The sequence below is a fragment of the Hyaena hyaena genome, unplaced genomic scaffold (genome assembly GCF_003009895.1).
Source record: "Hyaena hyaena isolate Hyena2069 unplaced genomic scaffold, ASM300989v1 scaffold_794, whole genome shotgun sequence".
Lineage (NCBI taxonomy): Eukaryota > Metazoa > Chordata > Mammalia > Carnivora > Hyaenidae > Hyaena > Hyaena hyaena.
Genome location: NW_024081427.1, coordinates 666,364 through 693,509, shown reverse-complemented (window position 1 = coordinate 693,509; position 27,146 = coordinate 666,364). Strand labels below are relative to the sequence as shown.

The 27,146-nt window shown below is 35.8% G+C and overlaps 2 protein-coding genes across 14 annotated transcripts in view; one reads left to right on the top strand and one right to left on the bottom strand.

The window, feature by feature from the left end:
• Positions 1–993: 993 nt before the first annotated feature.
• Positions 994–18,860, top strand: RBM12B (RNA binding motif protein 12B). Of its 9 annotated transcripts, none has more exons than XR_005525856.1 (5): positions 994–1,216; positions 4,499–4,546; positions 13,487–13,543; positions 17,572–17,680; positions 18,258–18,860. XR_005525856.1 is itself a non-coding variant. In XM_039219157.1 (4 exons), exons 3-4 carry the CDS (start codon positions 5,162–5,164, stop codon positions 17,580–17,582), a joined length of 2,592 nt encoding a protein of 863 aa, XP_039075088.1. In that variant the 5' UTR covers positions 994–1,216; positions 4,499–4,546; positions 5,134–5,161; the 3' UTR covers positions 17,583–18,860. The 9 variants fall into 9 exon arrangements, 4 of the variants coding, with proteins under 4 accessions (XP_039075088.1, XP_039075085.1, XP_039075087.1 ...); XR_005525854.1 differs by lacking the exon at positions 13,487–13,543 and adding an exon at positions 5,134–7,742; XM_039219157.1 differs by lacking the exon at positions 13,487–13,543 and adding an exon at positions 5,134–7,742 and having other exon boundaries at positions 17,572–18,860.
• CIBAR1 (CBY1 interacting BAR domain containing 1) overlaps positions 12,784–27,146 on the bottom strand; it is a 26,775-nt gene continuing 12,412 nt past the window's right edge. For all 5 annotated transcript variants that reach the window (XM_039219158.1, XM_039219161.1, XM_039219159.1 and 2 more), the window contains 3 exons: positions 20,768–20,881; positions 14,842–14,961; positions 12,784–13,028 (listed from right to left, as the gene is read on the bottom strand). In XM_039219158.1, coding sequence (XP_039075089.1) covers positions 12,942–13,028; positions 14,842–14,961; positions 20,768–20,881 — 321 coding nt within the window. In that variant the 3' untranslated portion in view covers positions 12,784–12,941. The remainder of the gene's footprint in view (positions 13,029–14,841; positions 14,962–20,767; positions 20,882–27,146) is intronic.

The window sequence follows — 27,146 nt, the reverse complement described above, 5'->3', positions numbered from 1 at the left end:
TAGATACTGCTTTATCCCCATTTTACAGATGAGGAAACTGATGCATAGAGAGGCTAAACAACTTGCCCAAGGCTAAAAATTTAATATTTACGGCAACTTCATAGGGTAGATACTGCTTTATCCCCATTTTACAGATGAGGAAACTGAGGCATAAAAAGCCAAGTAAATGGTGGCTCTCATTCCAGGAACCACCTTTTATTCACTTGGTAGACTACCTCTTCTTTCTCACAATCATATCACAAGGATTGAAAACTCATTTTTTCATCTCCGTTTCATCTTCACTTTAAAGACAGTTTCTGTTTTCTTAGTGAGCTTTGACTCCAACTACAAATGCATCATGTATTTATAAAACTGGTGGGCTACTTAGTTATTTGCAAATAATAAAATCAAATCAAACACAAGGCTGTCCACCAGATATTACACAGCTGGCATCCCAGAGCCAGCTGAAGCACTGCAATTGTGCTTTTCACTTACCATTTTTTCAAGATTGCTCTATCTGTTCTCATGTTTTAAAAAACTAGTAAGTAGGAACAACAAACGTAAAAAGGCACTTCAAAAAGTTATTAGTGTCTATAAAATTGAATAGGCATGCATTTATTAAACCCACTGCGTATTGATTATCTAAGGCAGTAAAGCTAACATTTCTGTGCTCTTTGAAAGTTTATGAAGAGCATTATAGAAGATTCTTACAACACACAATAACTGCTGCGATGAAACGACATAGAAATCGCCATCCTGTTCTCTGCTTTTGCATCTCCTTCCTTAATTCCTGTAAACCACTAATGTTTCTCCAACGTACCTTAGTAGTTATTTATTGAAGCTTCTCCTTACTGCAGTGAGTTGGCCTCGAACTTTGTCTAGGGCTCTCCTTTCTCTGGTCGAGGCTCCCGGATTGGCTGGAATCTGCACATGCGCAGAAGCTCTGCAAACCCTAGGCGGGGCCCTTGTGCTGGTGGGCACCGCCTCCCTTCCCCCGACAAGGGGAAGCGGGTGAGCACAAGACGCGTGCGCAAACGCGGCCGGGGCGCCGGGGCGGTGGGTTACGCCTGGAGAGCGCATGGGCAGACAAACTGTACGTCCGTTTGTCCGGAGCGGAGGGGCGAGTGGGCGCCATCTTCTTCTAGGCTCACTGAGGGCTTCACCTGTGCGGGGCAGGCTGCTGTGACGAGGAGTGCACCCCTACCCCCGGCCCTGTGTGTCCGACTCGGCAGCAGTGGTGTGTGTTTACTGCCAAGTGCGAAGCAGTTACCCTTGGGGCGTCGGGGGTGGGGAGGGGTTGGCTACGGGGACGGAAGAAGAGGGAAAGGCGGGGCCGGCGGCCGTGCCAGGAGCTAGCGTAGCTTCTGCCGTTAGGGTACCCTCCTTCCTTGTTAAACACCGACTCTCCCGTCAGCCTCCATGTGGTGTTGTGTGTGCGCTTCCCAGTTTTCCTGAGAGTGAAGATCTCGAAGGATTTCATAGGTATTTTTTTTCTTTGCTATGTCATCGTAGGCAGTGGTGGCAGAAAAGCGCTGAAGGCCCGGCTCGTTAGGCATGAGAGTGGCCAGTGTTTGAGTTAGGTTTGGGGCAGTTCACCCTGTGGCGAGTTAGGGTGGAATGTTTGCCCTTGGGACGGCGTAACGGAAAGGCACGGAGGTTGGGCGGTCCAGGTTAATTTGAAGGCTGATTTTGGCTGAAGGTCTGGCGACAGCATCGGATCCCACGTAGCAACTTTGGCCTGGCGCGAAAGAAGGAAGCTCTGACCCCTGGGAGTATGGACAAAGGCTTTGGGCTATAGAAGCGATGCCTTCGGATGATCCCCATTTGAGGATGATGGATGTTATGGGAAATCCTGTGCCGTGTGGATTCGTCTTCATTTACAGTTCCTATTAAGGACTATGGCTCTGTGTCGTCAAGCCTATGGTTTTTATTTTAACCATCTACATTACAAAAGGATAAAAGGCAGACCTTCATAAAGAATAATTGTGGACTGGGCCAGATTATTTTCTGCAAAGGAAACCCATGCATTTAGAATTTCATCATAACTTTGGCTTTTAAAGAATAGTCATTTTTCCCCACCGTTATCTGGAGAATGACTTGTTATTCTCTAGTTAAAATCAAATGGATCTGAGATCATACGTATTTAAATTTAGTTTCTCGTTTCCCTATCAGGCTTGATTAGAAGATGCACATTTCATATTGTTTAGTAATGGTGATCAAGTGTGATGAATCCTGGATAAAAGTCAAAATTGTTTAAAATGAACTTACTAATTTCAAGCTTTTAAGGACTCACTTCCATCTTTTCATAGGTTAGAAGTTCTAACATCACTGTCTTTAAATCAAAACAGACGCAAAAATACTTCTGTTACATTCATAAGTAGAAACAATTCGAAGTGCAGTGTGCTTTAGGGTATTTTGGGTGTTTTGATTTTTGTGTAATGTTCTAAGAGTAGAATTTCTGGGGAATTTGCTTAAGGAAATGACCTGTGGGAACCATAGGAAAAGTGCTCAGATTGAGAACTGGTCTGTAATAGATGGTCTCCTAGGTGTGTCATTGTTGAGGGATAAAATGGTACATTGCCCTACCAGCTGAAGGCAAAAAAAGTGTTAATTATATGTGGCAAATTAGAAAAAATATTTATCTTGTCTGCTTGAATTGGAATCCATGAGATTTGTACTCCTGGAACTATTTAGTTCAAATACTGTTTTTAAGTTGAGGATAAATTAGAAATTTTTTGAATTTGACATGTTATTCCTTGATACGTCCCTAAGTATCTTATAGATATATTTATGTTTTTGGCGTAGATCCCTTTTTAAGTTTTTAAAAAAGTTTGGGAGAGACAAAATGGCATGAATCTTACTTGCTTTCTAAAATAATTTTGAAAGTAAAGGAGCTAAGTTGATTTGTATAGGAAGGAATCTTGGAACTTTAACGTTGACTAGTCCAGAAGCCACTTATAGTTTTTAAATGTTGGTGTGGATATTGGTTTGTTGAAGGAACCAGGCTTGTACTGGTTTTTGGTATTGTGGATTTTTAATAAGCCATTTTTTTTTTTTTAGGGCAGGTTCTGTTTTAGGTTTACAGCAGTGTTGAGCAGAAGATACAGAGATTTCCCACATACTCCTTGCCCCTGCCCATGTACCTTGTAAATATTTTCAGTATCAATTTGGCATTGATAATTCAGATGTAGAATATGCCTAGTAATTTCTTGATATCTTGTTAGGTTAGCTTGTAGTTTAAAAAGTGATCAGTGGACCCTTTCCAAAGGAAAATAAGCCTTACAGACGTAAAAGACTAATGTCTTCTGACCACATTTTGTGGAAGTGTAGTACTTAAGTGTAAGTACTGAATTAAAGCAACATTTCTTTACACATTAAAAACAGAAATGTATAATTATTAATTTAGCAACTCTTAACTTATTTGATAAGACTACATTAAATATTTTAACTTTGGGTATCTCTGAAAATATTAGATATAAATTTCCTTAAGGAAATATTAAATTAAGATTTCTCAGCAGTTAATGCTGATAATCCCTAAACATTCTAAATAAATTTGTTTTTATTTTCTACATTGTCATTGGGGTTTTCTCAATGCAGAACAGTTTAAAATGGAATAAACTTGTTCGCATAAGATTCTTACTTGAACATTTTCTATTTGGCTTAGGGTGAATTTAGTAGTAATTGTTTTAGGAGTTTAAGATAAGAACTAGTAGCTGAGATTTTTTTAATGTTAGGGCTATTTTAGTGTTTGCCTTAATTATATTAGAATCAGGAAATTTAATTTCATGTTTGGAAGTGTGAGCTGTATGTGTAGAACTTAAAATTTATATTCAAATTGGTAGCCATTGGTTTGAATTTATTACTTTAAAAATTGGTTTTTGAATTCAGAACATTAGCATTTTGTTCATTTGTTGTATCATTTTGAATGGTTGTCTGATTAGTTTGATTTGGTCTTATGTTTTAAAAGAGAGGAAAATTGCAAGAGAGTTGGACATAATGAGCTAGGTGTTTGGGCTTCTCATGAGTGGAAGCGACAGAAGGTTTTTTGGGAATGTTTGATATGTATACATTGACCTTTTACTTGTAGAATAGTTGTCTTTTTTTTTTTTTTTTAAGTGGATGTAAAATTTATATACAGCAAAATGCATAGACTTTAAGGATAGTATTCATTTAGTCTTGGTAAGTTTATACTCCCAAATAACCAAGACTAATCAAAGTGTTTAACATTTCCATTACCCCTTTGCTCTTGCCACTTCCAGTCAAGGAGCTATTTAATTTCCAGAAGCTTTTTATTTTTAAATAATTTGCAGATGTCTACTTGGAATTTATACTTTGTTTTTGCTGAAGGATGATTAATTTTCCCTTGGAACAAAGAAGACCATTTTGTAATGTCCATAGTTGTGGTTCCTTATATTGCTTCACTTTTAATAGGTAATTCTGAAGGGAATATCCTAATCAGGCGTGTTTAAGGATCATTACAGGGTCCAAAGATTAATTATATTTCATTTTCTTTCCACAGTTAAGTTGCTTTTACAGAATTAACAGGTCTCCAAGAAATTTTAAAAAGGTAAGATATCCAGAGCTTAAGGCTTTTCACGGAAGCTTGACCAAAAAGAAAAAAAAAAAAATGTAAAGTAGAATAGTACATGTAGGTACACATGGTTTCTGTACTTTCCTTGGTCAGTGATGCACTAGTGGTAGACAGTTTATTGTTATGAGCAGAAATTATATACTGACCATAGATGGCTTTTCTTATATGTAAAACTCATCGTGGTTGGTAAAATTCTTTAATCCACAAAGCTGTCTCTCATGTTTCAGCAGAAGATCTGTTCCTAAGAGCGAAAATAGTTTTTCGTCTTGTTGTGAAGCAGTGCTTGGCAGATTTACAAAGAAGATTTGATATTTTTGATGTTCATACTATATAAGATAGGTGATATGAAATATTTCTTCAAAGTAGTTGGTTTATTTGTTTAGATGGGAGAAGTTTTATTCTTTTTCTAAGAAATTAGATACTGTCAATATTTTTGTGAACTCACACCCTGTTTTCATTTATAAATGCTGCAGAAGGTAGGAACCAAATAATTATTAAGTTTAGTTTGGGGTAAGGTACTTCAAAAATAAGACTTGCTATTATGTGTACCTTTTTGTCTGCAGGTCATTATTGCTGTGGTTTGAGCTCAGCATGGCTGTAGTCATCCGTTTACTGGGGCTTCCTTTTATTGCGGGGCCTGTGGATATTCGTCACTTCTTCACGGGATTGACTATTCCTGATGGAGGAGTGCATATAATTGGAGGGGAAGTTGGGGAGGCTTTTATTATTTTTGCGACAGATGAAGATGCAAGACGTGCCATAAGTCGTTCAGGAGGGTTTATCAAGGATTCATCTGTAGAGCTCTTTCTTAGTAGTAAGGCAGAAATGCAGAAGACTATAGAAATGAAAAGAACTGATCGCATAGGAAGAGAGCGACCAGGATCTGGGGCATCAGGGGCTGGCAGCTTATCTAACTTTGTTGAGGCTATTAAAGAAGAAGCAAGTAATTCTGGATATGGCTCTCCAATTAATCAAGATGCTGGGTTTCATACTAATGGTACAGGACATGGTGATTTAAGGCCAAGAAAAACAAGGCCATTGAAGGCAGAGAATCCTTACTTGTTTCTGCGAGGTTTGCCTTACTTAGTAAATGAAGATGATGTACGTGTCTTTTTCTCTGGTTTGTGTGTGGATGGCGTAATTTTCTTAAAACATCACGATGGCCGAAATAATGGTGATGCCATAGTAAAATTTGCTTCATGTATTGATGCTTCAGGAGGTCTTAAATGTCATAGAAGTTTTATGGGTTCAAGATTTATAGAAGTAATGCAAGGCTCAGAACAACAGTGGATTGAGTTTGGTGGTAATGGAATTAAGGAGGTTGATATTCCTATGAGAACTGAAGAACATTCTCCACCAAGAGGAATTAATGATAGACATTTTCGAAAACAGTCTCATTCAAAATCTCCCAGAAGAACACGTTCTCGTTCTCCTCTTGGATTTTATGTGCACTTAAAAAACTTGTCCCTAAGTATTAACAAAAGAGATTTAAGAAATTTCTTTAGAGATACTGATCTGACTAATGAACAGATTAGGTTTTTATATAAAGATGAAAGAAGAACAAGATATGCCTTTGTAATGTTCAAAACTCTGAAAGACTATAACACTGCTCTGGGTTTACATAAGACTGTTTTACAGTATCGTCCGGTTCATATTGATCCTGTTTCTAGAAAACAAATGCTGAAGTTCATTGAATGTTATGAAAAGAAAAGACCAGTGTCAATAGAGAAAGAGAGGCTTGGACATATTTCACAAAAATACTCTCAAGAAGGCTACCCTGGCCAGAAACTGTGTATATATATAAGAAATTTTCCTTTTGATGTTACAAAAGTTGAAGTGCAGAAGTTCTTTGCAGACTTCTCTCTTGCAGAAGATGACATTTATTTACTTTATGATGACAAAGGAGTTGGTCTGGGAGAAGCATTGGTGAAATTCAAATCAGAAGAACAGGCCATGAAAGCTGAACGTTTAAACCGAAGGAGGTTCCTGGGCACAGAGGTATTGTTAAGACTTATATCTGAGGCACAAATGCGGGAGTTTGGTGTAAATTTTTCCTTGATGTCCAGTGAGAGAATGCAAGATCATTCACAGTCACATGATAGAGATGACCATACCCATTCTTTTGATTCAAGTGATTCACCAATATACTCAGTTGGTCCTTCTGAAAACTTTAGGCATCAGCAGGTGGACTTGAGACAACTGGACAGTTTCAAGCAAACCCAGGGGGATTTCCGACAGCTTGAAAGGAGCCTTCCAGAAGATTTTAGGCATTCCCCGGAGGACTTCAGACACTCCCCAGAAGACTTCAGGCGCCCTCGGGAGGAACACTTCAGGCGGCCTCCTGAGGACGATTTCAGGCGCCCTTGGGAGGAGGACTTCAGGTACCCTCTGGAAGAGGACTTCAGGTACCCCAGAGAGGAGGACTGGAGGCGGCCACCCGAGGAGGATTTCAGGCGGCCTCCCAAGGAGGACTTCAGGCGACCCCCCGAGGAGGACTGGAGGAGGCCCCCGGAGGGAGACTTCAGGCGGCCTCTTGAGGAGGATTGGAGGCGGCCTCCTGAGGATGACTTCAGGCGGCTTCCCCAAGGAGAGTGGAGACGACCACCTGAGGAGGACTTTAGGCGACTTCCCGAGGAGGACTTAAGGCGACTTCCCGAGGAGGACTTCAGGCGACCTCCGGAGGAAGATTTCAGGCGACCTCTGGAGGAAGATTTCAGGCGTTCTCCCGAGGAGGATTTCAGGCGTTCTCCTGAAGATTTCAGGCGGCCGCCCCACGAACACTTCAGGCGGCCACCCCCGGAGCATCCCAGGCGGCCACCCCCGGAGCACTTCAGACGGCCTCCCCCGGAGCATTTCAGGCGACCGCCCCCGGAGCACTTCCGCCGGCCACCCCACGAGCACTTCCGCCGGCCGCCTCAGGAGCATTTCCGGCGGCCACCCCAGGAGCAGTTCAGGCGCTCCCGAGAGGAGGATTTCAGGCACCCACTGGATGAAGATTTCATAGGTCCTCCTGATGAAGACTTTAGGCATCCTCCTGATGAGGACTTCAGGAGCCCCCAGGAAGAAGATTTTAGATGCCCTTCTGATGAGGACTTCAGGCGGCTCCCGGAGGAAGACCTCAGGGAACCTCCAGAGGAGGACCCTAGACTTCCTGACAGTTTTAGACCTCCTGGTGAGGAGTTTAGGAGCCCACCTGATGACTTTAGAAGTCATCGTCCTTTTGTGAATTTTGGTCGCCCAGAAGGTGGCAAGTTTGATTTTGGAAAGCGCAGTATGGGAAGTTTTCCTGAGGGGAGATTTATGCCTGACCCAAAATTAAATTGTAGTTCAGGTAGAGTAACACCTATTAAGATAATGAATCTTCCATTTAAAGCTAATATTAATGAAATTCTAGACTTTTTCCATGGTTATAGAATCATACCTGATTCCATTTCAATACAGTATAATGAGCAAGGATTACCTACAGGGGAAGCCATTGTTGCTATGATAAACTATAATGAAGCTATGGCTGTTATTAAAGATCTAAATGATAGGCCAGTTGGCCCACGCAAAGTTAAATTAATGTTGCTCTAGAGAGCATTCCTAAATTCAGTTACCTCCCCACAGTATTGATGCAGTAAAATGCATTTGTTTTTTTTAAGTGTTTATTTTTAATGATCTAATGAAAGGAAACATTTTAATTTTGACTTGTGCATAGAACAGATGTAAATATTAGAATGTGAATCTGGTTTTCTTTTGCTTGCAAATTGCCATTCCCTTTTTCTAATTTAAAATTATATATGCCCCTTTGTTTGGACAGTTAGGGAGAAAATTCCCTGAGTGCATTAGTTTTTGTTGATGTCATGAGTAAACCTCAAGACTTGTATAAAGTAGACTTGTATTTGGGGAAGATAAATTTTATATTCACTTTTGTTTCCAGTCTACATCTTTTACTTACAATGTATAAGGAAATGGTCAGTGACTATTGTTCGGGTTTAGCATTTGCATTGCTAACTGCCTACAGAATTAATGCCCTCTTCTTTGTCTGAGATATTACTGTGTTAAGCCTCCCGTTAACTATAAATAGTTCAGAATGGACAGACTGTGAACTTGAAGTTTACTTGTGTAAAAAGCTTAGGAGATTCTTGAAGTTTCCATGTTCATAACTTTGCAAAGTTTTATAAAAATAAAAAAATTGCAACTGAATAGACCAACTAATTAACTTTACTTGTATTTGTACAAAAAGAAAAGAGAATTACAGCTGCTTCTGTGAAGTTTTTAACAGCTACCTTAGTGTTTATGATAGGACGGACCAAATATCCTATAATAATAGCTTAGAGTGCTATGTGTACCTTTATGGTGTTTTCCATATCTCATCAACCAAACTGATAAGATTAAGTCCAAATACTTAAAAGATAAAAAGTAATTGTAGGTAGAAGGGGACATTTAGGCTTATGCTGGGAAGAATCTGATAAATGGATATAGTTTGTTTTGGGAAGAATGTAATGATGGTTCATTGAACTTGTTTTTTATCAGGTTCTCATTTTTAAATTTTAAGACTTTGTATCCTAAGACTCAGTAACTAAATATAATCAGATTTTTGTGAGATTGAATTTTTACTTCTTTGATACTGAGTATAGATGTTTTACAAACACTGGCTTGATTTTATTATACCCATAATAATAATGGCTAACATTTATTGGGCACTTACTGTGTGCTAGGCAGTGAAAGTGCTTTACATGCATAATCTCAATTTAAGTATTACCTTAAGAAGTATGGTGTAGTATTTATATCTATTTCACAAGTGAGATAATGAAGTTTAGAGGTTAAGTAACTTGCCTGAAGTCATAGCTAGTAAGTCATGGAGCCAGTTTCAATCCAGACAGACCCTGGACTCCATTTCCTGCTCTTAACACTTTTGCCTACTAACTTTTGTTAAATGGTACTTTTAATTTTGGTAAGATTGTGCTAAAAATACTTTAGGGTAACTGATACTTTCTTTACTTCCATTGTTGCTTTAAAAGTGGCATTAAAAAAAGCCCAAATTAGTATGCTCATTGTTCATAAAAGACAAAATAATTTTAAAGGTTTTTATGTATCCAGGGCTTCTCTTGGATAATAATATTATAAATTGATTTCTAATTTAAAATTGTTCATTTTGTCAAATATGATTTGAATTTTGTTGGCCTTTTATGGTTTACATAAAGCCAGGTTAATTTTCCTCAATTCTGTGATCCAGAGGTTCCCAATATTGAGCAAATAAGAATATAATTTGAATTTATATATGGTAGCATAGTAATTTAATAATAAGAATTTGCAGAAGTAGAATATTTTGTCAGTATTTAGCCATTTACTACTATTTTGGATTAATCTTCAGTGATTTAAGAAGCTTAAGAGGAGCCAAGTGAAGTTTCTGTGTTTTTAATTATTGTGAATATCCTACTTGCTAGTAGAATGAATAAACTAGTAAATTCGATTTAAAAAAACACATCAATATGGCTCTTCAGTAAGCTTATAAATAGCTACAATGATAAATGTGCCAACTAAACACAATGAACAAAAAACAAAATAGGAAGAAATGATTATTGTTTAAATGCTCAAAAATTATATAGTTAATTTGATCAGTCTTCTTGAGGAATATATAGACTTTAAAACACATCCAAATACAGATCAATAAGAGTCAAGATGAAGCCTAAAAGTGAAATATGTAATGTGGAACTGCTTCTCAAAATGGCCTGGGTTGTGATAGTGGTAGTAGCCAAGAGGTCAACAATAGTAAATGGAAGCTTGGTATTATGATTGCAAAATTAGTGAATTGATATAGTTAATTTATTTCCTAAACATTTAGTTTAATAAATTTTTTAACTTTTAAAAATAAAATATAGAAAACTGCCTCCTACTGATTGGGAACCATATTTGCACATTTTCCCAACTCTGCTCTCATTAGTATGTTAACTTAAATTGGACATGGTAGGCCATTTAAATTAGGCCATTTAAATTGGCAAATGCAAGAAATCAGGGCATTTTCCATGATGGAGAGCCAGTTAAACAGCACACCAATTTCAGACACATAAAAGAGAATACTGCACTCATATCTCATATACCAGTCAATGGGGTTGACTTACAACCAGGTTTTGAACCACAAGTGTCCACTTTTAGGTGGAATTGTTTTGATAGGTGATGAGGTCACTGCTTAATAGGTGATATATGGACCAACAGCTATTGCTGTTCACAATATTCTTAGTAAATGCACTCTTAATGATTCTTAACTATCTCTCAGTTTATGGGATGAGGTTTACTTTCTAGATGTTAATTATATTTTTCAGATACCTTATGATAAAAATGTTTGGCTTTAAGACAGTTAACATGCTGCTGGGTATTAAACTAGAGAACCAGTATGCTCCTAGTGTACCTGATATATCTGGAATAGTGAAAAATCAAAAGTGGCTGAAACAGTTGACACTTGAACTATGCCAGGGTCAGGAGTGCTGACCCCTGCACAGTTTAAATTCATACAACTTTTGATTCCCCTAAACCTTAATAGCCTCCTGCTTATAAGTAACCTCTTGTTGGTCCAAAGCCTTACCAATAACAGTTGATCAACACATATTTCGTATATGTATTATATACTGTACTCTTACAATAAAGTCAGCTAGAGAAAACAAAGTATCAACGAAACCATAAATATATTTACCATGTTAATAATGTATCTATCAAAACAATTCCACCTAAGTGGAATTAGTTTGCCAACCTAAGTTTGGTCTAAAAGAAAATTTTACATTGCTGTATTATGTATAGTAATCCTTTTGTCTTTAGAAGGTTTCTCTGAAGTAGGCAGAGCATACATTTTATATCAGAACTATTTGTTGATTGCTTTGTCTATCAGGCACTGTTTTAACTTTAGATAGGCAAGTGATGTGAAGAGAAGTGAGCTGCTATAGTAGACTAGATAAATACCAGAACCCTGGTTTTTCCTCCCAACTACAACACCATGTTTAAATATTTAGAAAATAAAAATGCAGTGCAATGATACTGTTAGTGTCTTAATTCATTTAGGGTTTTAGAACATTTTGACTGTTTTATACTGAAGTAATTTTATCGTTTAGGACTATTCTCAGGAAGCAGTGTTTTGTTAACAGAATCATGAATAACAAAGTCAAAAAAGCTTTCTAGAAAGTCTTTATTTTTGTTATGAATAGTTGCCTCTTGCGGTTATCCCAAATGACTTTATAAATTTCATAATTTTTTTTTGTTTGTTTGTTTGTTTTTTTTTTTTTTACTTATTTCTAGGAGAGAGAGAGAGACAGCGTGAGCAGGGGAGGGTCAGAGAGAGAGGGAGTCACAGACTGAAACAGGCTCCAGGCTCTGAGCTGGCAGTCAACACAGAGCCTGACGCGGGGCTCGAACCCACGAACCGCGAGATCATGACCTAAGCGAAAGTCGGACGCTTAACCGACTAAGCCACCCAGGCGCCCCAAATTTCATAATTTTTATATGCCTGACTGGTATCCATGAAATAAAAAAAGTACAGTCCCCATCCAAAGAAACAAAAGTATTGGACATACTGAAAGGTTCTGATTAAATTGATTATTTTCAGGAATATAAGTAACTGTATACTCTTCCATTAATTACATGGTGGCTTGGTACAATTTTTATAGACTTTTAAATGATTAATAGTTTTCCATGATGTTTCTTAGGCAACATTCCACCAAATTACAGCTTTCCAAAAGCTATAGTACTGTGTTATGACAGCATTTTTAAAACCAGAATCAGGCTGAATGTGGCTTTCTTTTTGAATCTAAAATTTATGCTTTATGTAGTTTTAAGACACTGATATCCTAGTGTCCCATTACATTTAATAAAAAGTAATGACACTCTTGTTGAGAAGTAAATTATGGATCAAATAATGAAACTCCAGTTTGTAGTAAAAGTGAAAAAAAAATTAAAGGAGAAAAACCTTTGTCCTTCTGATTAAGGCTTTATGGAATAGAATTTGTATTTAATCCGAATGACTAAAGACCCTTTTTTGGCAATGAAAGCAAAGAAAGCAAGTGGAATCGTTAGATCTTTTGTTTTTTGTCATCTACTTCTATTGCAACCTCAACTAGGTATAGTGCATTAATATGAAATACATTTGAAATACATAATTTTTTTTAATGGCACCTATACAAAAGTCACATACTGCTAGATAGGATGTTGAAATGACTGGTATGTAATATTTTTTAAAACCTTCATTTTTGGTCAGCATAAATTTCCTTTAATTTTCATTTACAGGAGGATTTCATTTTGAGGTTTAACGAGTATGAAGCCAGTATAAAGTTTTACAGTATAGTAACTCTGGATTCCAAGTCATTCAAGGTGAAAACTGAAATGTGAAGTTTTCTTAAGAAAATTAATTTTCTTCTTCTGTGACATCTAAGTCTTCATCCTCTTCATCATCATCTGCTTGTTGATCCTTTCTTAGTCGGCAGGTGGATACCTGTTAACAGTTAACACATTTAAAAAATATTAACTTAATATATTTTTACATATTTGGTATCTTTTTAATATGCCCTTTTAGAGAAGGTCACATCGAACATATGTTTCAGGAAGATAATTTTTTAGTAATGAAAATTCCCTATGAATTACTATATTTTAAGGTTGAAAACAGTCACATGGCTTTTTCATTCATTTATCTGGTTATTTTTGAACAAAAATATGAAATTAACAATTCAATTCTAGTTGGTTACCATTACTTCAGAGAAAAGTACATACTCAGACTATGGATATTGAAAATAGGTTAAATAATTCATAGGTCACAAAAATGGGCATTTGAATGGGAATCATCAAAGGGACAGCAAAAAATGTGCCAGGAATATTTCAACTAGGCAGCTGAAATATTAAAATTTAGTACTGTCATTTAAATGGAGTGAGTCTGAATTCATTACTTGGTTTTAGGTCCTGACTGATGCCACTTGGGAAGTCCTTGCTTCAGACCTTTCTGAGGCCTATTTGGTAATGTCTGGAGATAATGTTTTTACATCTGGGGGTTTGTGCTTGTGTGTGTTACTGGCATCTTGTGGGTAGAGGCTAGTGATGCTGAACATCTTTGGAATGCACAGGACAGTACTCCCCATTCCCTTGCTAAATTATCTGACTCAAAGTCAACAGTGTGAAGGTCAAGAAACACTAGGATAATGTAATTTAAAGTATGACACAGATGTTAGCTAATTTTGGTAACATTATTAGCTCTAAATAGAAACAAACTTTGTATGAACTATATGATATACATGCTGGATATATGAAATTTATGTGCAAGGCACTTTATGCTGATAAATAAAATGTAAGTTGCTTGAGGGAGAGAGACCTATACATATAAAGCAGTAAATAAATGCTTAGAGGAGAACCAAATGAAAATAGAAGGCACTGGATCACATTTACATACAAGTTGTGTTTTGAAAATATTTTGCTCAATTTTATTTAATATTAATAATAGAGTGAGGGGGTGGGGAAGGGCAGAGAGAGGGAGACAGGATCTGAAGTAGGCTTTGCTGACAGCAGCGAGCCTGATGCGGAGCTCCAACTCACAAACTGAGATCATGACCTGAGCTGAAGTTGGATGCTTAACTGAGCCACCCAGGTGCCCCTATTTTGCTCAACTTTAAATTCTGAAGGCTAGATATGAAAAAAGGTATAGATCCGTAGAGATCAGAAGTTGCCAAGCTATACCCCATTTTGCCTCCGGTTTTTGTTAATAAGGTTTTATTATAACACTGCCATATAGACATGTTAATGTATTGTTTATGGCTGCCCTTATTTGGGACATAGACCTTGGGTCCATTTTCTTTCTGGTCTCTTAAAGAAAAAGGCTGTTCACCCTCCCAGTTCTAGATATCAGATAACTCAGGCTTTCTGACATAGAAGAAATGAGAAAATTGACTTTTTACCTAGAGACAATGTGCTTCCAGATCTAAGATAATGTTCAGCAAAAAGATTTTTTAAGGTATAATTTTTACTAAGTCATGATAGTGGTATTTAAACCCTAACCTGTGCTCTTCATATTCAAATCTAGATTAGCATTCTCCTGTCCTTTCCACCTCTGCTCTCAAGTGTTCTGCTTTAGAGAGTATTATGTGCTATAGTACACAAAGTAAGAAATAACAGAGCTGGAATTAATGATCTTCCAATCATTTTATGTTAAGAGGGTAAAAGGGTAAGTTACATGAAGCCAGGACATAAGGGAAACTAAAAATGTATTGAACAGCACCAAAGGCAGCTGCTCATATTTCTTTGATTTGTGATTTTTAGCTTACCTGACCTGTTCCAGATACACACTTAGCTGACAGTGACCTTTGAAGAGGCGACTTTGAATTTGCTCTTACAATATCTAAGCGGGATGAATAATCTGGTGGATATAGAGAATTCCGAAAAACCTGTTGCAATGATAAAGCAACATTATAAAATAGATACCAAACAGTGGAATTCTAGGAATCCTAACTTTTTTGTTTTTTATTTATTTATTTTTAAAATTTTTTTTAATGTTTTATTTCTAGGAGAGAGAGAGACAGCGTGAGCAGGGGAGGGTCAGAGAGAGAGGGAGTCACAGACTGAAACAGGCTCCAGGCTCTGAGCTGGCAGTCAGCACAGAGCCTGACGCGGGGCTCGAACCCACAAACCGCGAGATCATGACCTAAGCGAAAGTTGGACGCTTAACCGACTAAGCCACCCAGGCGCCCCTTAAGTTTTTTGTTTTTTAAAGCAGCCACATCCACCTGCTCACCTCCACCTCCCAGGAGAAAATATCTATTATTATAAATTTAAAAAAACCCACAAAGCCAAATACAAAAAAATAAAGTTTTAAAGATGAAAGCTATAAAGCTTATTTGAACCAAGTTAAGATGATGATGGGTCCTGAAACCATCACTTGAGAGCTTTTGCTGAGAAAATGTAAAAGGTCCTACCCTCAAAGAGGATGCTCCCCAGTAGGGAGGCTGCAAGTCATTCCTCTGGTTCTTTGTCTTCTGCCTGTCTCAACTCAATTTAACTTCATTGCAGTACTCTGATAGTATATCATATCAGAGTAAGTTGGAGCCACTCTGATTCATGGATTACAATCTCAATAGAATCTGGAACACCTTTGTCAGTTTTTTATCCTTAAATTAAGCAACAGTTCCAAATGCAACCTTCTTAAGCCTATCTATATTTTTTTGTCTTCCCCCATTTCTCTAATATATAGACTAATAAGGTTGTCAGATGTGAATTTCTTCAACTTCACTCCCTTTTTCCTCAATACCTGACTCCCCTTTTTTATTGTCATCTGAGTCTTTCCAAGGTGCATATTTCCTATATCTAAAACTTGAAAAAAGAAAAGCCGCCTTTCTCCACAGTTTCCTTCCCCTCAGCAGACAGGCTCAAGATCAATTTTTTTTTTTAATTCAAGATGTAATTTTACTCCTTTAAAGACTTCTCAAATATTTTACTTCATCTCCATTTGTCAAAAAACTACAAAGTGGGCTTTCACTTTCCACTGAAATTGCTCTTCCAAAAATCACCAAAGTCCTCTTTGATCTTCACTGACCTTGTTACTGAAACTTCTTTTCCACACATGCCATCTCTAAACTCTTTTCATCTGCTGGCTGCCTATTCACATCTCCTTTTTTAATGCCTATACCTTAAATATTTTTAAAGATTTTCTTTAGGCCACTTTTTTTAAACCCTTTTCTCTGAAGATCTTATCTATATAGTGTTTGATTGCTTCCTTTCAACCAGTTCTCTGTGGCTCTCTTGGTAGCCATACTTAACGTGACTACCTACCGTCTGTTCTCCCAGACCAACTGTTTTGTATAACTTTCTGAGATGATGATTGAAATGCTTGCTGTCTAAAAGGGTGACATGTGGCTACTAAGCCCTTGAAGTGTGGTTCATGTGAATGAGGAACTGAACTTTTACTTTGAGCCACATACCTTGAGCCTAGGGGCTACTGTGTTGGACAGTGTAGTTCTACATTCACCTTTACAATGACACATGTTATCATACATTTAGTAGACCAGACTATAATCCTGGGCATTCTACCTAAATTTCTTCTCATCTGAGGTACTTCTATTTTAACTTATTGACTCTGCACATCTTTCTTTATAGTTTACTTAGAATTATCTTATGGAAGACCAAAGTATAATTATTAAAAAGCTTTGTGGCTCTTCATTACCTAGAGTCCAAATAGTGACACCCAAGGCTTAACATCACTCAAACTTACCCATCATTCTTCACTTCTGGCCTATTTACCAATATGCTGAATACGTTATACTCTGACTTTGCAATGCTGATTCCTCAGCCTGGAATTCCAGTACACTCAACATTCAAGAGCCAAGTCAAATGCTGCCATCTGCTTTCTTGTATTCTCTAGTCAGTAGTGCCTACAGTTTATACCTCAATACAGCTATCATTTCATTGTTCTGTAATTATATATCTATTTCCAATACTAGTGCACGGAACCTTGTTTTATCTTTGCAACTCCTCCCAGCTTAAGATTATAACATTATAAGTGAATGTTAGCAAGACATTCCCATGTTTTGGGGAAAAAAAAGACTCAGAACTAAGGGATGTCTCTATATTTCTTTAAGCCTTAGAGAAGTACAAGACACAAAAGGAATGAAGAGGTGAAACTTAAACTTAGGAGGTGAGACATGTTTTAGGACAATTCAGGCATGCTAATTAGGTTATTTAACATGTTACTGAGGATCCAATTATGTTTTGATGCCAGTTATGTTTTGATGCCAGGTTACAGGAATGTGTATCCTGGTATGATATAAAAACTGAATGACTCATTAATCAACTGGTATTTGGAAGGGAGTATTTTTGTTAGAACAACATTCCTTTTTTAACTGTTCTAGCAAAGATGAAGTTAAAAGTAGGAAATGGAAGACCATATACACCCATGAGTTAAAGTCTAAACCAGCTACGTGTTAAAATTAATCTCTTAATGCAAAACAGTAGATTTACAGGAATGTTTATCGGCAATAATGCGTTTCCCAATATGGTCCAAGATCTCTTCTAGGAGTGAATCTCAAGATGCTCTGAAGTGATTGCACAGAGGTGATCTTGTGAAGGGGAAAATGAGCCTGACAATGCTTTTATATGTGAAGAACAAGTAAGGTAAGATGGTTTCTGATATAACTAGATGCCTAACTGCAAAAAAATTAGCTGTTGCCATAAGTCTCAGTAGTCCTTATAAAAGTATGAAGTCCTTAAGAATAGCAAGTTATTTCTCTGTCCCTCTCTACATATTTTCTCTACTTGTTCCCAAGAAATCCTGTATGTAAAAGATCTTTTTCTTCTTGGTATCAGTTTGATAGAATTTTACTTTCCCTGGTTCCACAACTCTCCTTAGCCTGCTTGCTTCTCTCCACAATCGCTGTATGGCAGAACACTAACAGCTTCTGCCTATAGTTCATTATGCCTCAGGACCTTTGTGTAGCTAGCTATCTGTATCCTTTGCCCTAAAGGTTTTGCCAGGCATCCTCCTATGCATCCCTCAGACTTCTAATTAAGAAATCATTCTTTGATTCTCCAAACTATTTAGAATCCTCCATTACATATATTTATAGCACACTATTTTTTCTTTGTGGGACTGGTCACATTACAAAACTTAAATAGTCACACAGTACAGGCATACCTCATTTTACTGCCCTTTACTTCATTATGCTTCACAGAGACTCTGTTTCTTTTACAGATTAAGGGTTGTGGCAACCCTGCTTCAAGCAAGTCTATCAGTGCCATTTTTCCAACAGCGTTTGCTCACTTTGTGTCTCTGTGTCACATTTGGTAATTATTAACAATATTTTAAACTTTTTCATTATTATTAGATGTCTTATGGTGACCTGTGATCAATGATTATGACTCATTGAAAGCTTGGGTGATGGTTAGCAATTTTTAGCAATAACGTATTTTTAAATTAAGATATGTACACCTTTTTGTTTTTTAGATCTAATGCTGTTGCACACTTAATGGACTATAGTATATAACACTGTATTTTAACTGTACTGGAATTAAAATAAAAGACTTAAAAAATATAGTATAGCGTAAACATAAGTTTTATGTGTACTGGCAAACCTAAAAATTCATTTGACTTGCTTTATTGTGATATTCCTTTTGTTGCATAGGTCTGGAATGTTGTATTATCTCTGAGGTATGCCTGTATATTTTTTAAATGTCTGAACTCTATGGTAGATTTAAAATTTTTTGCTTTTATAACTCAGACCTACTCTTATAATACTATGTCCTCAGAGTGATGGCTGGCATGTAATAGGTGCTCAATAAACAGTTGTTGAATGAACATTTTATGAGGTAAATACTGTATCTCCATTTTAGAGATAAGGAAGCTGAAGAATGAAGAACTTATTCAGTATTACCTCACTGGAAAGTAGGGAAGTTGGTACTCAAAAATGTATCTACCACACAGCCCTGAGATCTTTAGTTTTCTTTTTTTTTAAGAATCTCTCCTCCCATCAGCTATTTCTTAACCAGCTGGTTAAGAATAGTAGTAAGAGAAGTGGTGTGACAAAAAACCTAGCTAGGACCTCTGGAATGCGAAAGAAAATCTTGGGGTCCAAAGGGATTGAAGGAACTTTAGTGAGAGTTAACAAATGGCATGTCATGGCATTAGAAAAAGGAGAATGATATTTCTAAAAAGGACTCCAGTCTTCTAGGAAAAGTAGGGGATCAGTTTGAACCTGTCAGTGTGTGTATTTGTTGTAGGGAATGGTGACTGTCACACTCTTCAAGAACCACACCTATCACAGTATAGAGAGAATAAAAACTGTCTGTGGCCAGGACTTCTGGTTTTGGCTTCCAGCCATATTATTATGGGATCTTCTGGAAATTTCTTAATCCAATTCTGCCTCAGTTTCCTCTTCCATAGAAATGAGGACAATAATTACTTTTATCAAAGTTGATGGGAAGATAATTAAAATGCATAGATCAGCAGCGATCCAAAGTAATAACTATATAAACATTTGCTATTTTATTATTTTAGAAATGACAGGTAAAAGCTTGATCTGTTTTATAAAAGGACATGAAAGGAGTTAAAGTTGAGAAACCTAAGCTTTAGTATTTGGAAGGAATGGACACTCAGGAAGCCATCTATTGATAAACAATAAATAGAAATATGATCATGTGTGCACAACTGATACAAAACTGTAAGATGAGATTTTGACACTGGAAAACATATATACACATATTAAAACATGTATCCTTCTTCATTTTAGTCAAACTGTAATTTGATTTTACTGAATTAAATTTCCTGGAACAAGGGGAGCAGTAGGAAGAGAAGGCCCAGGTGAACTCTATGGATAATTATTTTTTATTAAGTAATAATAATAATAATAAGCAATTGAGGGAATCTTTGAAATTGTCAAATGGCAGATACTCTCAAATTCCATCACTTATTAATAGAGAATTCTTGTTATACCTTGAGACTATCTGGTCTTTTTCACTTCTATGGAGATAATATGGACAAAGTATATCTCTAATATTTTATCTGTTTCTTTTGTCTCTTTATTCCTCTCTTTTAGAAGGTAAGAGGGTAGGACAGTTACTCTTTAGATGTGCTTTTGAAGCCAGGCTTTGATATTTAGATGCTCTAACATTAGTTGGCCACTTGCATTTGCATTTAACCATCAATACAGCAAGCCTTATAAACGTACACTTACTTCATAACCTGCTGATTAAATCACACAAAACTCGTTAGAATCCTGATTCTGCTGTTTACTAGCTAAGTGGCCTTGTCAATTAAGTTACGTAAAGCCTCTAAACCTGATTGTGTAGTTGTAAAATGTGAATAACAACAGCGACTACTTCATAGGATTCTGAGAGGAGTGAATGAGAAAATGCATGTGAAGCTTTGGGTATTCTGCATAACATAAGCAATCAAATGTAGCACTAATCAAAGTGATGGTTAGCACACTTAAGTGACTTACATCACCAGTCAAAATGATACATTATTTCACATAATGGCTTTATGAACTGTTAATAAATTAACTCTTGGAATTTTACCATGGTTAATTTGTTAAGTTAAAAATACATACTTAGAAAATCATAAAAGTTGAGCTACTTGGGACTGCACACAGTAACATAAACAATTGTAGTGTTCAAACTTAAGATCTTTTTACCCACACAAATGAATGCTTTCTTTTAAATATTTCCATCTTTATAAGAACTTAACTTAGATAGATATAGTCCTACCTCCAAATCTTCTTCTTCATCAATCTTTTGTATGTTTTGGTAGGCAGCAGTATAGACCTCTAAAGCTTTGCCATGAAATAACATTTCAATAGTGATAAATTCTGAAAATATAGTCTAAAAAAAACCACAAAGATTTGATTTTAAACAATCATATGAATTTGTGAATTTAGTAAATTTATTCCTTATTATAGTCTTGGCATTTTATGAAATTCAGAGGTATCTCTTTTTCCATACGGCAAATGAAGTAGAAAAGATAATGGGAATAAAAGTAGTTGAAAAGACTTTCTGCAGCACATCCTTGAAATTATATAAAAATATTTATCTCACCATTTACTGTCCTATTTTTTAATAAGTCAGTTCTTTGTACACCCTGGAATTGACTTTTGTGATTAAAAAAAGATCTGACTTAAACGTGTATCATATGTACTGTTACCATATGTCTATAAATATTAGATAAAGCAGGTCAGTTCTGAACTTGGTGTTTTAGTAACTCCAACTGATGTTGAAACAATAGTATGTTTTTTTTAAACAGGAATTATATCCCATCATATTTCTATGCGTTAGTTGTATTCTCTAAGCACAAAGGAATTACTTGGTAATTATACTGCTACTACTGATAGTGGTACCATGTATTTGCATAGAGCTTTTCCACTTTACAAATACATGCCTTGCTTCGTGTGGCTCACAGCTAGAATGTTGTGACTTAGGTCTGATTCTTCAAAGGGTTAGGGTTAGGCTTATTGTACTGTGCTCTTCTTGCTGGAACCCATCATTTCCTTCACAAATAAACTATGCATGCAAACTCTATGGAACATGATAACAGCTTATAACAAGGAAGATAATGAGCTAAGAGAAAGAATGGAGATGTGCTTGTTGATTTAAGCAGGAGTGAGATAATCAGAAGATAAGGAAAGGATACAAACCAGACAATTTTTCAATAAATTAGGATCTTATCCTTTTGTTAATTATTTTGTCTCTTATCAAAATATAAAAAAATCAGAGCATTAATGTAGAGAGGAGTGGGCAGAATAAAAACAAGTTAAAATGTACCAAGGCATCGTCCTTAAAGGGGCAAGAGAAAAGAGATGGGCTGTAACAGACAAGAGTCAAATACCCATTTTTCCATTCCTGCACTCCTGTGTTAGTCACTCAAATAGGGGTGGTCTTGCACTTTGGAAGACAGTGTTCCAGGTGTCTTAGCGTCCTGTGATGTTTTTTCTCCTCCATCTCCATTCTTAAGGATTAGTAGAATATTTAAGGGAGTACTGATAGTCTTTGGATCACTACTCAATGGAAATCGATCTGTAGATGAAAGTATCCCTTCTGGCTTAAAAAGATAAGGGTCTGCGATAAGACAGAAATATGACTAACCGCGACTCTTACTGTCAGTTCATATAGGCCACAGAGGGTTCTGGTATACTGGAATAGCAACGGACTAGTAAGCAGTATTATGCCCAAGAATCTCTAGAAACCCACGGATAATGATAAGCCAAAACACTTAAGATTCCTACTTGGTTCTTGGTCTGCAGCTCATTTTAGTAATGGAAATAATCAAGCACAGGTTTATGTGTTTCCTACTGATTCTTCAATTTAGAGATTTTCTACATTTACTAAATAAAAGAAAAATATAGACATAGTTTGGCCTTATTTTTTATTGAAAGCCAGAACAGAAAAGTTTTTTCATTTATTTAGGTTTAGAATTCTACAATAAGCCCTTAAACTTGTTTCAGCTAAGTACAGTAGAGAATCACATTTTACAGTGTTACATAGTTAACTCTCTTTTTTAGTTTTTCTTTCTTGGGTATTTACAGACCATCTGTTTACTTATGTGGATCTATTATGTCCAGAGAGAAGACAAGGTATTTACTTTATGTTATAAAAGTACCTGAGAAATAAACAAAATGGCCTCAAATAAGGGAATTAAGCTTAATCAGTCAAGTGAGTTAGGTATTACTCCTACTTTTACATATTTCTACAAATAGACATTCTAAATCTTTAATAGACCATCACACTAATAACTAGTGAAATCCAATTATTTACAACCTTATTACACCTAAATCAGTAGATTTAGGCTTAATTCAAATCTATTCCACTGTGGTAACTCTATGGAATATGCAAACATTTCAAAATAATTTAAAATGTTTTTCAAATATTTGAATACGGTTATTAAATTTCTGATGGTCAAAATCTCTGAATGTGTCCTCTCTGAACTAACCATTTTTTAATACTAATATTTTATAGGATTTACATTCCCCTTAACTCTTGAGTGAGCCCTAAAAAATATGTAGATATGTCTGTCACTGAAGAAAGCAACATTATTGTTGTTTATTCATATCATCTGATAAGAGAATCTACTGCATTCTCATTTTAAAGGACATTGATCAACTTTGAGTCTGTTACCATTTTCCAGCCTCAAAATTTAGTTTCAGTTAGTGATAAGTACTTTATAAATTATCTTTAATCTATAAATGGCTAGTATTTACTACTTGGAAGGTGGAGGGGAAATCACTCTCAGGTTTTGTGATACTTTGGTTTAATCCTTTATGGTTTGAACTTTTATTTCTTGACAAAACCTATATTGTAACACCTAAATAAGACGAGAATGGCCCTATTAATTTTTTATACTGTTTATTTTTCTGTCAGAAACCATAATGATGGAAATCAGAAGTACTGGCAATCCAGTATCCCAGACTTGGTATTTTTGACTCAAGAGTATGAAGTCTAAAGATTATCACAGAGGAGAGTTACATCCCTGAGTATAGTGAGGAGGGAATAGTGTCAATTAATTATATTCTTTTTCTTTCTAGTTAGAATTTCACAAAACATCTGAAAATAGGCAGAAGGAAGGAGAATAGCAGCAAGGAACAGAAAAGGTGACAACTGGTATAAGAACATAAAAAGCATGTTTTTGAAATAAAATAATTTCAGTGAATCACCAGAAGGGCAGTGGAACTTTTTTAGGACCTAATCATATTTAGAAATAATTTTCCTCAAATAAATTTAGCTAACTTTCAGTGATCTCATGTAGTCTTCTCTGCAATGGGCGAGTATGATCAGGGACAGAAGCACTGAGTTATTTTTTCCCCTTTTCAATTTTATTTTGTGTGACTAGAAGGCAATTTGGGCATGTACTTAAATTTTATTGGTAGGAGATGAGGAGCTAATCTGAAATTCTCTTTTGACAAGTATTCTGTAAAACAGGATAGTATACAGTAGTTAAGATTATGGCTCCGAATTAAGATAAATCTGGGTTTCAATTATGACTGAAACATAACAGTTATATAATATGAAGCAGTTTAGCTGTACTTTTCCTTAATTTTTCTTATCTGTACAATGGGGGCAAGAATAGTATCAAACTCGTAAGTTTTGGGGTTAAGACTGCATGAGATAATCCAAGAAAATTTATAGTATGGTAATTTAAAGTGTTCAACACAAGTTAGCTATTTTTATTACTCAAGAAGTAAACCTGCTAAGTTAGAAAATGTTCCTTATCCTAATATTTTAAGCCTTCACCTGTCTTAATTAGCAAGCAAGACTTTTAACAAAAAGGTTATAAAAGGTCTAATAACATTTTGGCAAATAAAGGGGAAATAATGACTCTCCAGAGGGATGGCTATTCAAGAAGTGATGCCAGGAGAACTTTTATCTACTTAAAAAGAATAAAGGTTAGATATCTATCTCATAACATATGCAAAACATAACTGCCAGATAAAATGTTTAAATACTTAAAATATTTTTAAAACTTTCAAATACTAGAAGAAAATATAAGTATTTATACAATCTTAAGGATGAAAACAACCTTTCAAACATGACACCAAGTCTGAAACCAAAAAGGAGACCAACAGATTTGGCAACAAAATAAAACTTTATGGCAAAAACACACCATAAACAACAAAATGGGAAAATACATTTGCAACATATCTTCTCTTTAATATAAAGGGTTGATTCTCTCAATATAAATATTTTTAACAAATTAATAAACTGCCAACACTCAAAAATAAGCTAAGGACAAATGTGGGTATTTTACTAAAGAAGAAATAAATGTGTCATTAAATATGTGAAAAAATATCATCTTATTGGTAATTGCAAATTAAGATTACATTTATTTTTTTCACCTATTAGGTTAATTATTAAAAACACTACTACTCACCATTCGTATGTTGGGTTGCTCAAGCAGATTTTATAGAAATGTAAACCAGTTAAAACTCTGTGGGCGGGAGTTTAAATACCTGTCTTCTTTGTAGGCAGAAGGTATCAAAATCTAAAGGGTGTATGCTCTTTGAATCAGAAATGCCACTCTTAATTTATTTCAAAGGAACAACTGGACCAGCAAAAAGGCTAATGTTTAATGATGCAATGAGATATATAATTACAAAAATAACCTTGATACCCACCAATAAGAACTGGTTAAAGTAATATATATATCCATACCAAAAGGATGGTATGCATTTCTGTTTCTTAGCAAATATGTTTATGATATATTGACATTTAAAAAGAGACACAACATATAGTGTTGTCCACTTAAATATAATTGTATATGGGTAATGATAATGTCTCCCTCATAAAGATGTTACACCTCATCGAGGTGTAAATGAGTTTATCCAAATAAAATGCATAGAACATGTGACATAGTCAATGCCTAAGAATTATCCTATCTCTTGTGTCTGTGTACATAGAAAAAGTTGTAGTGACATAAACTGAAATGCTAACTTATTTCTGAGTAGTAGGATTATTACATATTACACTCTTCTTAATAATTTCATGTAGAAAGTTTATGGTTATTTTATATTTAGTTATAAGAAAAATAAAGCTTTTAAAAATTAAATTTGAAGATGTTTCTTGCTCATGTCAGCTACTTTGTCCCATACTGGATTCCTGTCCCTCTGTTCTAGGAGTGACCTCTGGGCAAGATCCTTTCTGTAGGTCTGAAATTCTCTTGACATTCACCATATAACTGATGATTTTTCCTATTATTTGGGAAACAAACGGGATTGTGATTTTTTATCCACATTCTGTATGCTAAGTTCCATACCAGCTTTTTTCAGGAAGACCAATTTTTTGCAAGGTTCCTATGAAAAGTCTTCATCTAAAAATTGTGTTATCTTGCTGATTAATTAATTGTGTCACTTTTGCTGCTACCAGAGTTCAGATGGACTTGTCAATTAAACCCACATCCAACACAGTAGTACAGTAATCAGCAGGGCTCACTAATGTCTGCCCCCAGAGAGGTTAGAGGAGCCAGAAGCTCTGCCCCCATCTCAAGCAGTAGCCTGATATAAGGTAAGAATAAGAATGTTCTAGGTTTGTTTTTCCCAAAATCATGAGTGGCATCAATGTTTTTTACTTTTCCAAGAATTTCTATTGTAAACAGAGATGTGAGACATGCTAAAATCAACATGGGGCAGTACTGTCTTCCTTTTTGACTTGTCTTTGAAACTTCTGGAATTTGGGCATCCCTCCTTAAGATTTCAAATGAGGCCTGACTGGGAAAACAAACAGTTTGATAGTGAGGAGGAAAGAACACTAACAGAGTCTAATTTTGACCTCTGGGACTCATTTCTGGAAGTTTAGTAGATCACGGGGGTCTGTATTTAAGTGTATGTTGTCATAGATGATATAATCTTGTATGTAGAAAATCTCAAGAAATTTACTAAAAAAACTATCAGCACTAATAAGTGAATTCTGCAAGGTTGCAGAACAGAGGATCAGTGTGCAAAAATCAATACTTGTGTGCATTTGCAATGAATAATCCAAAAATGAAATTATGTAAACAATTCCATTTACAATAGCATGAAGAATTATAAAATACTTAGGAAAACGTTTGGGGAAAAAAAAGCCCACAAAACTTACAGTCTGAAAACTACAAAATGGTTAAAATAAACTAAGGAATACTTAAATAAATGGAAAAATATTCCATGTTCATGGACTGAAAAAATTAATTGTAAGATGGCAATACTTCCCAAATTGATTGACAGACTGGATGCAATCCCTACCAGAATTCCACCTGACTTCTTTATACAAACTGAGAAACTGGTTCAAAAATTCATACAGAATTACAACAGATCCAGAATAGCCAAAACAATCTTTAAAGAGAACAAAGTAAAAGAACCCACACATCCTGGTTTTGAAATGCATTATAAAGCAGTGCTAATCAATGTAGTGTGGTATTGGCATAAGATAGACCAATAGATCAATGAAAGGGAAGGTCCAGAAGCAAAACCATCTCAACTGATTTTTACCAAGGGTTCCAAGGCTATTCAGTTGGAAAAACTAGCTTCTTCAACTAATGGTGCTTGGGCAACTGGAGTCACATGCAAAAAGATGGAAGTTTAACCTTCAGCTCACACCATACATAAAAAATAACCCGCATAGATCAAAG

What these genes read in the sequence shown, in the direction of transcription:
- RBM12B (XM_039219154.1), top strand. Translation starts at nt 5,162, where the DNA reads ATGGCTGTAGTCATCCGTTTACTGGGGCTTCCTTTTATTGCGGGGCCT.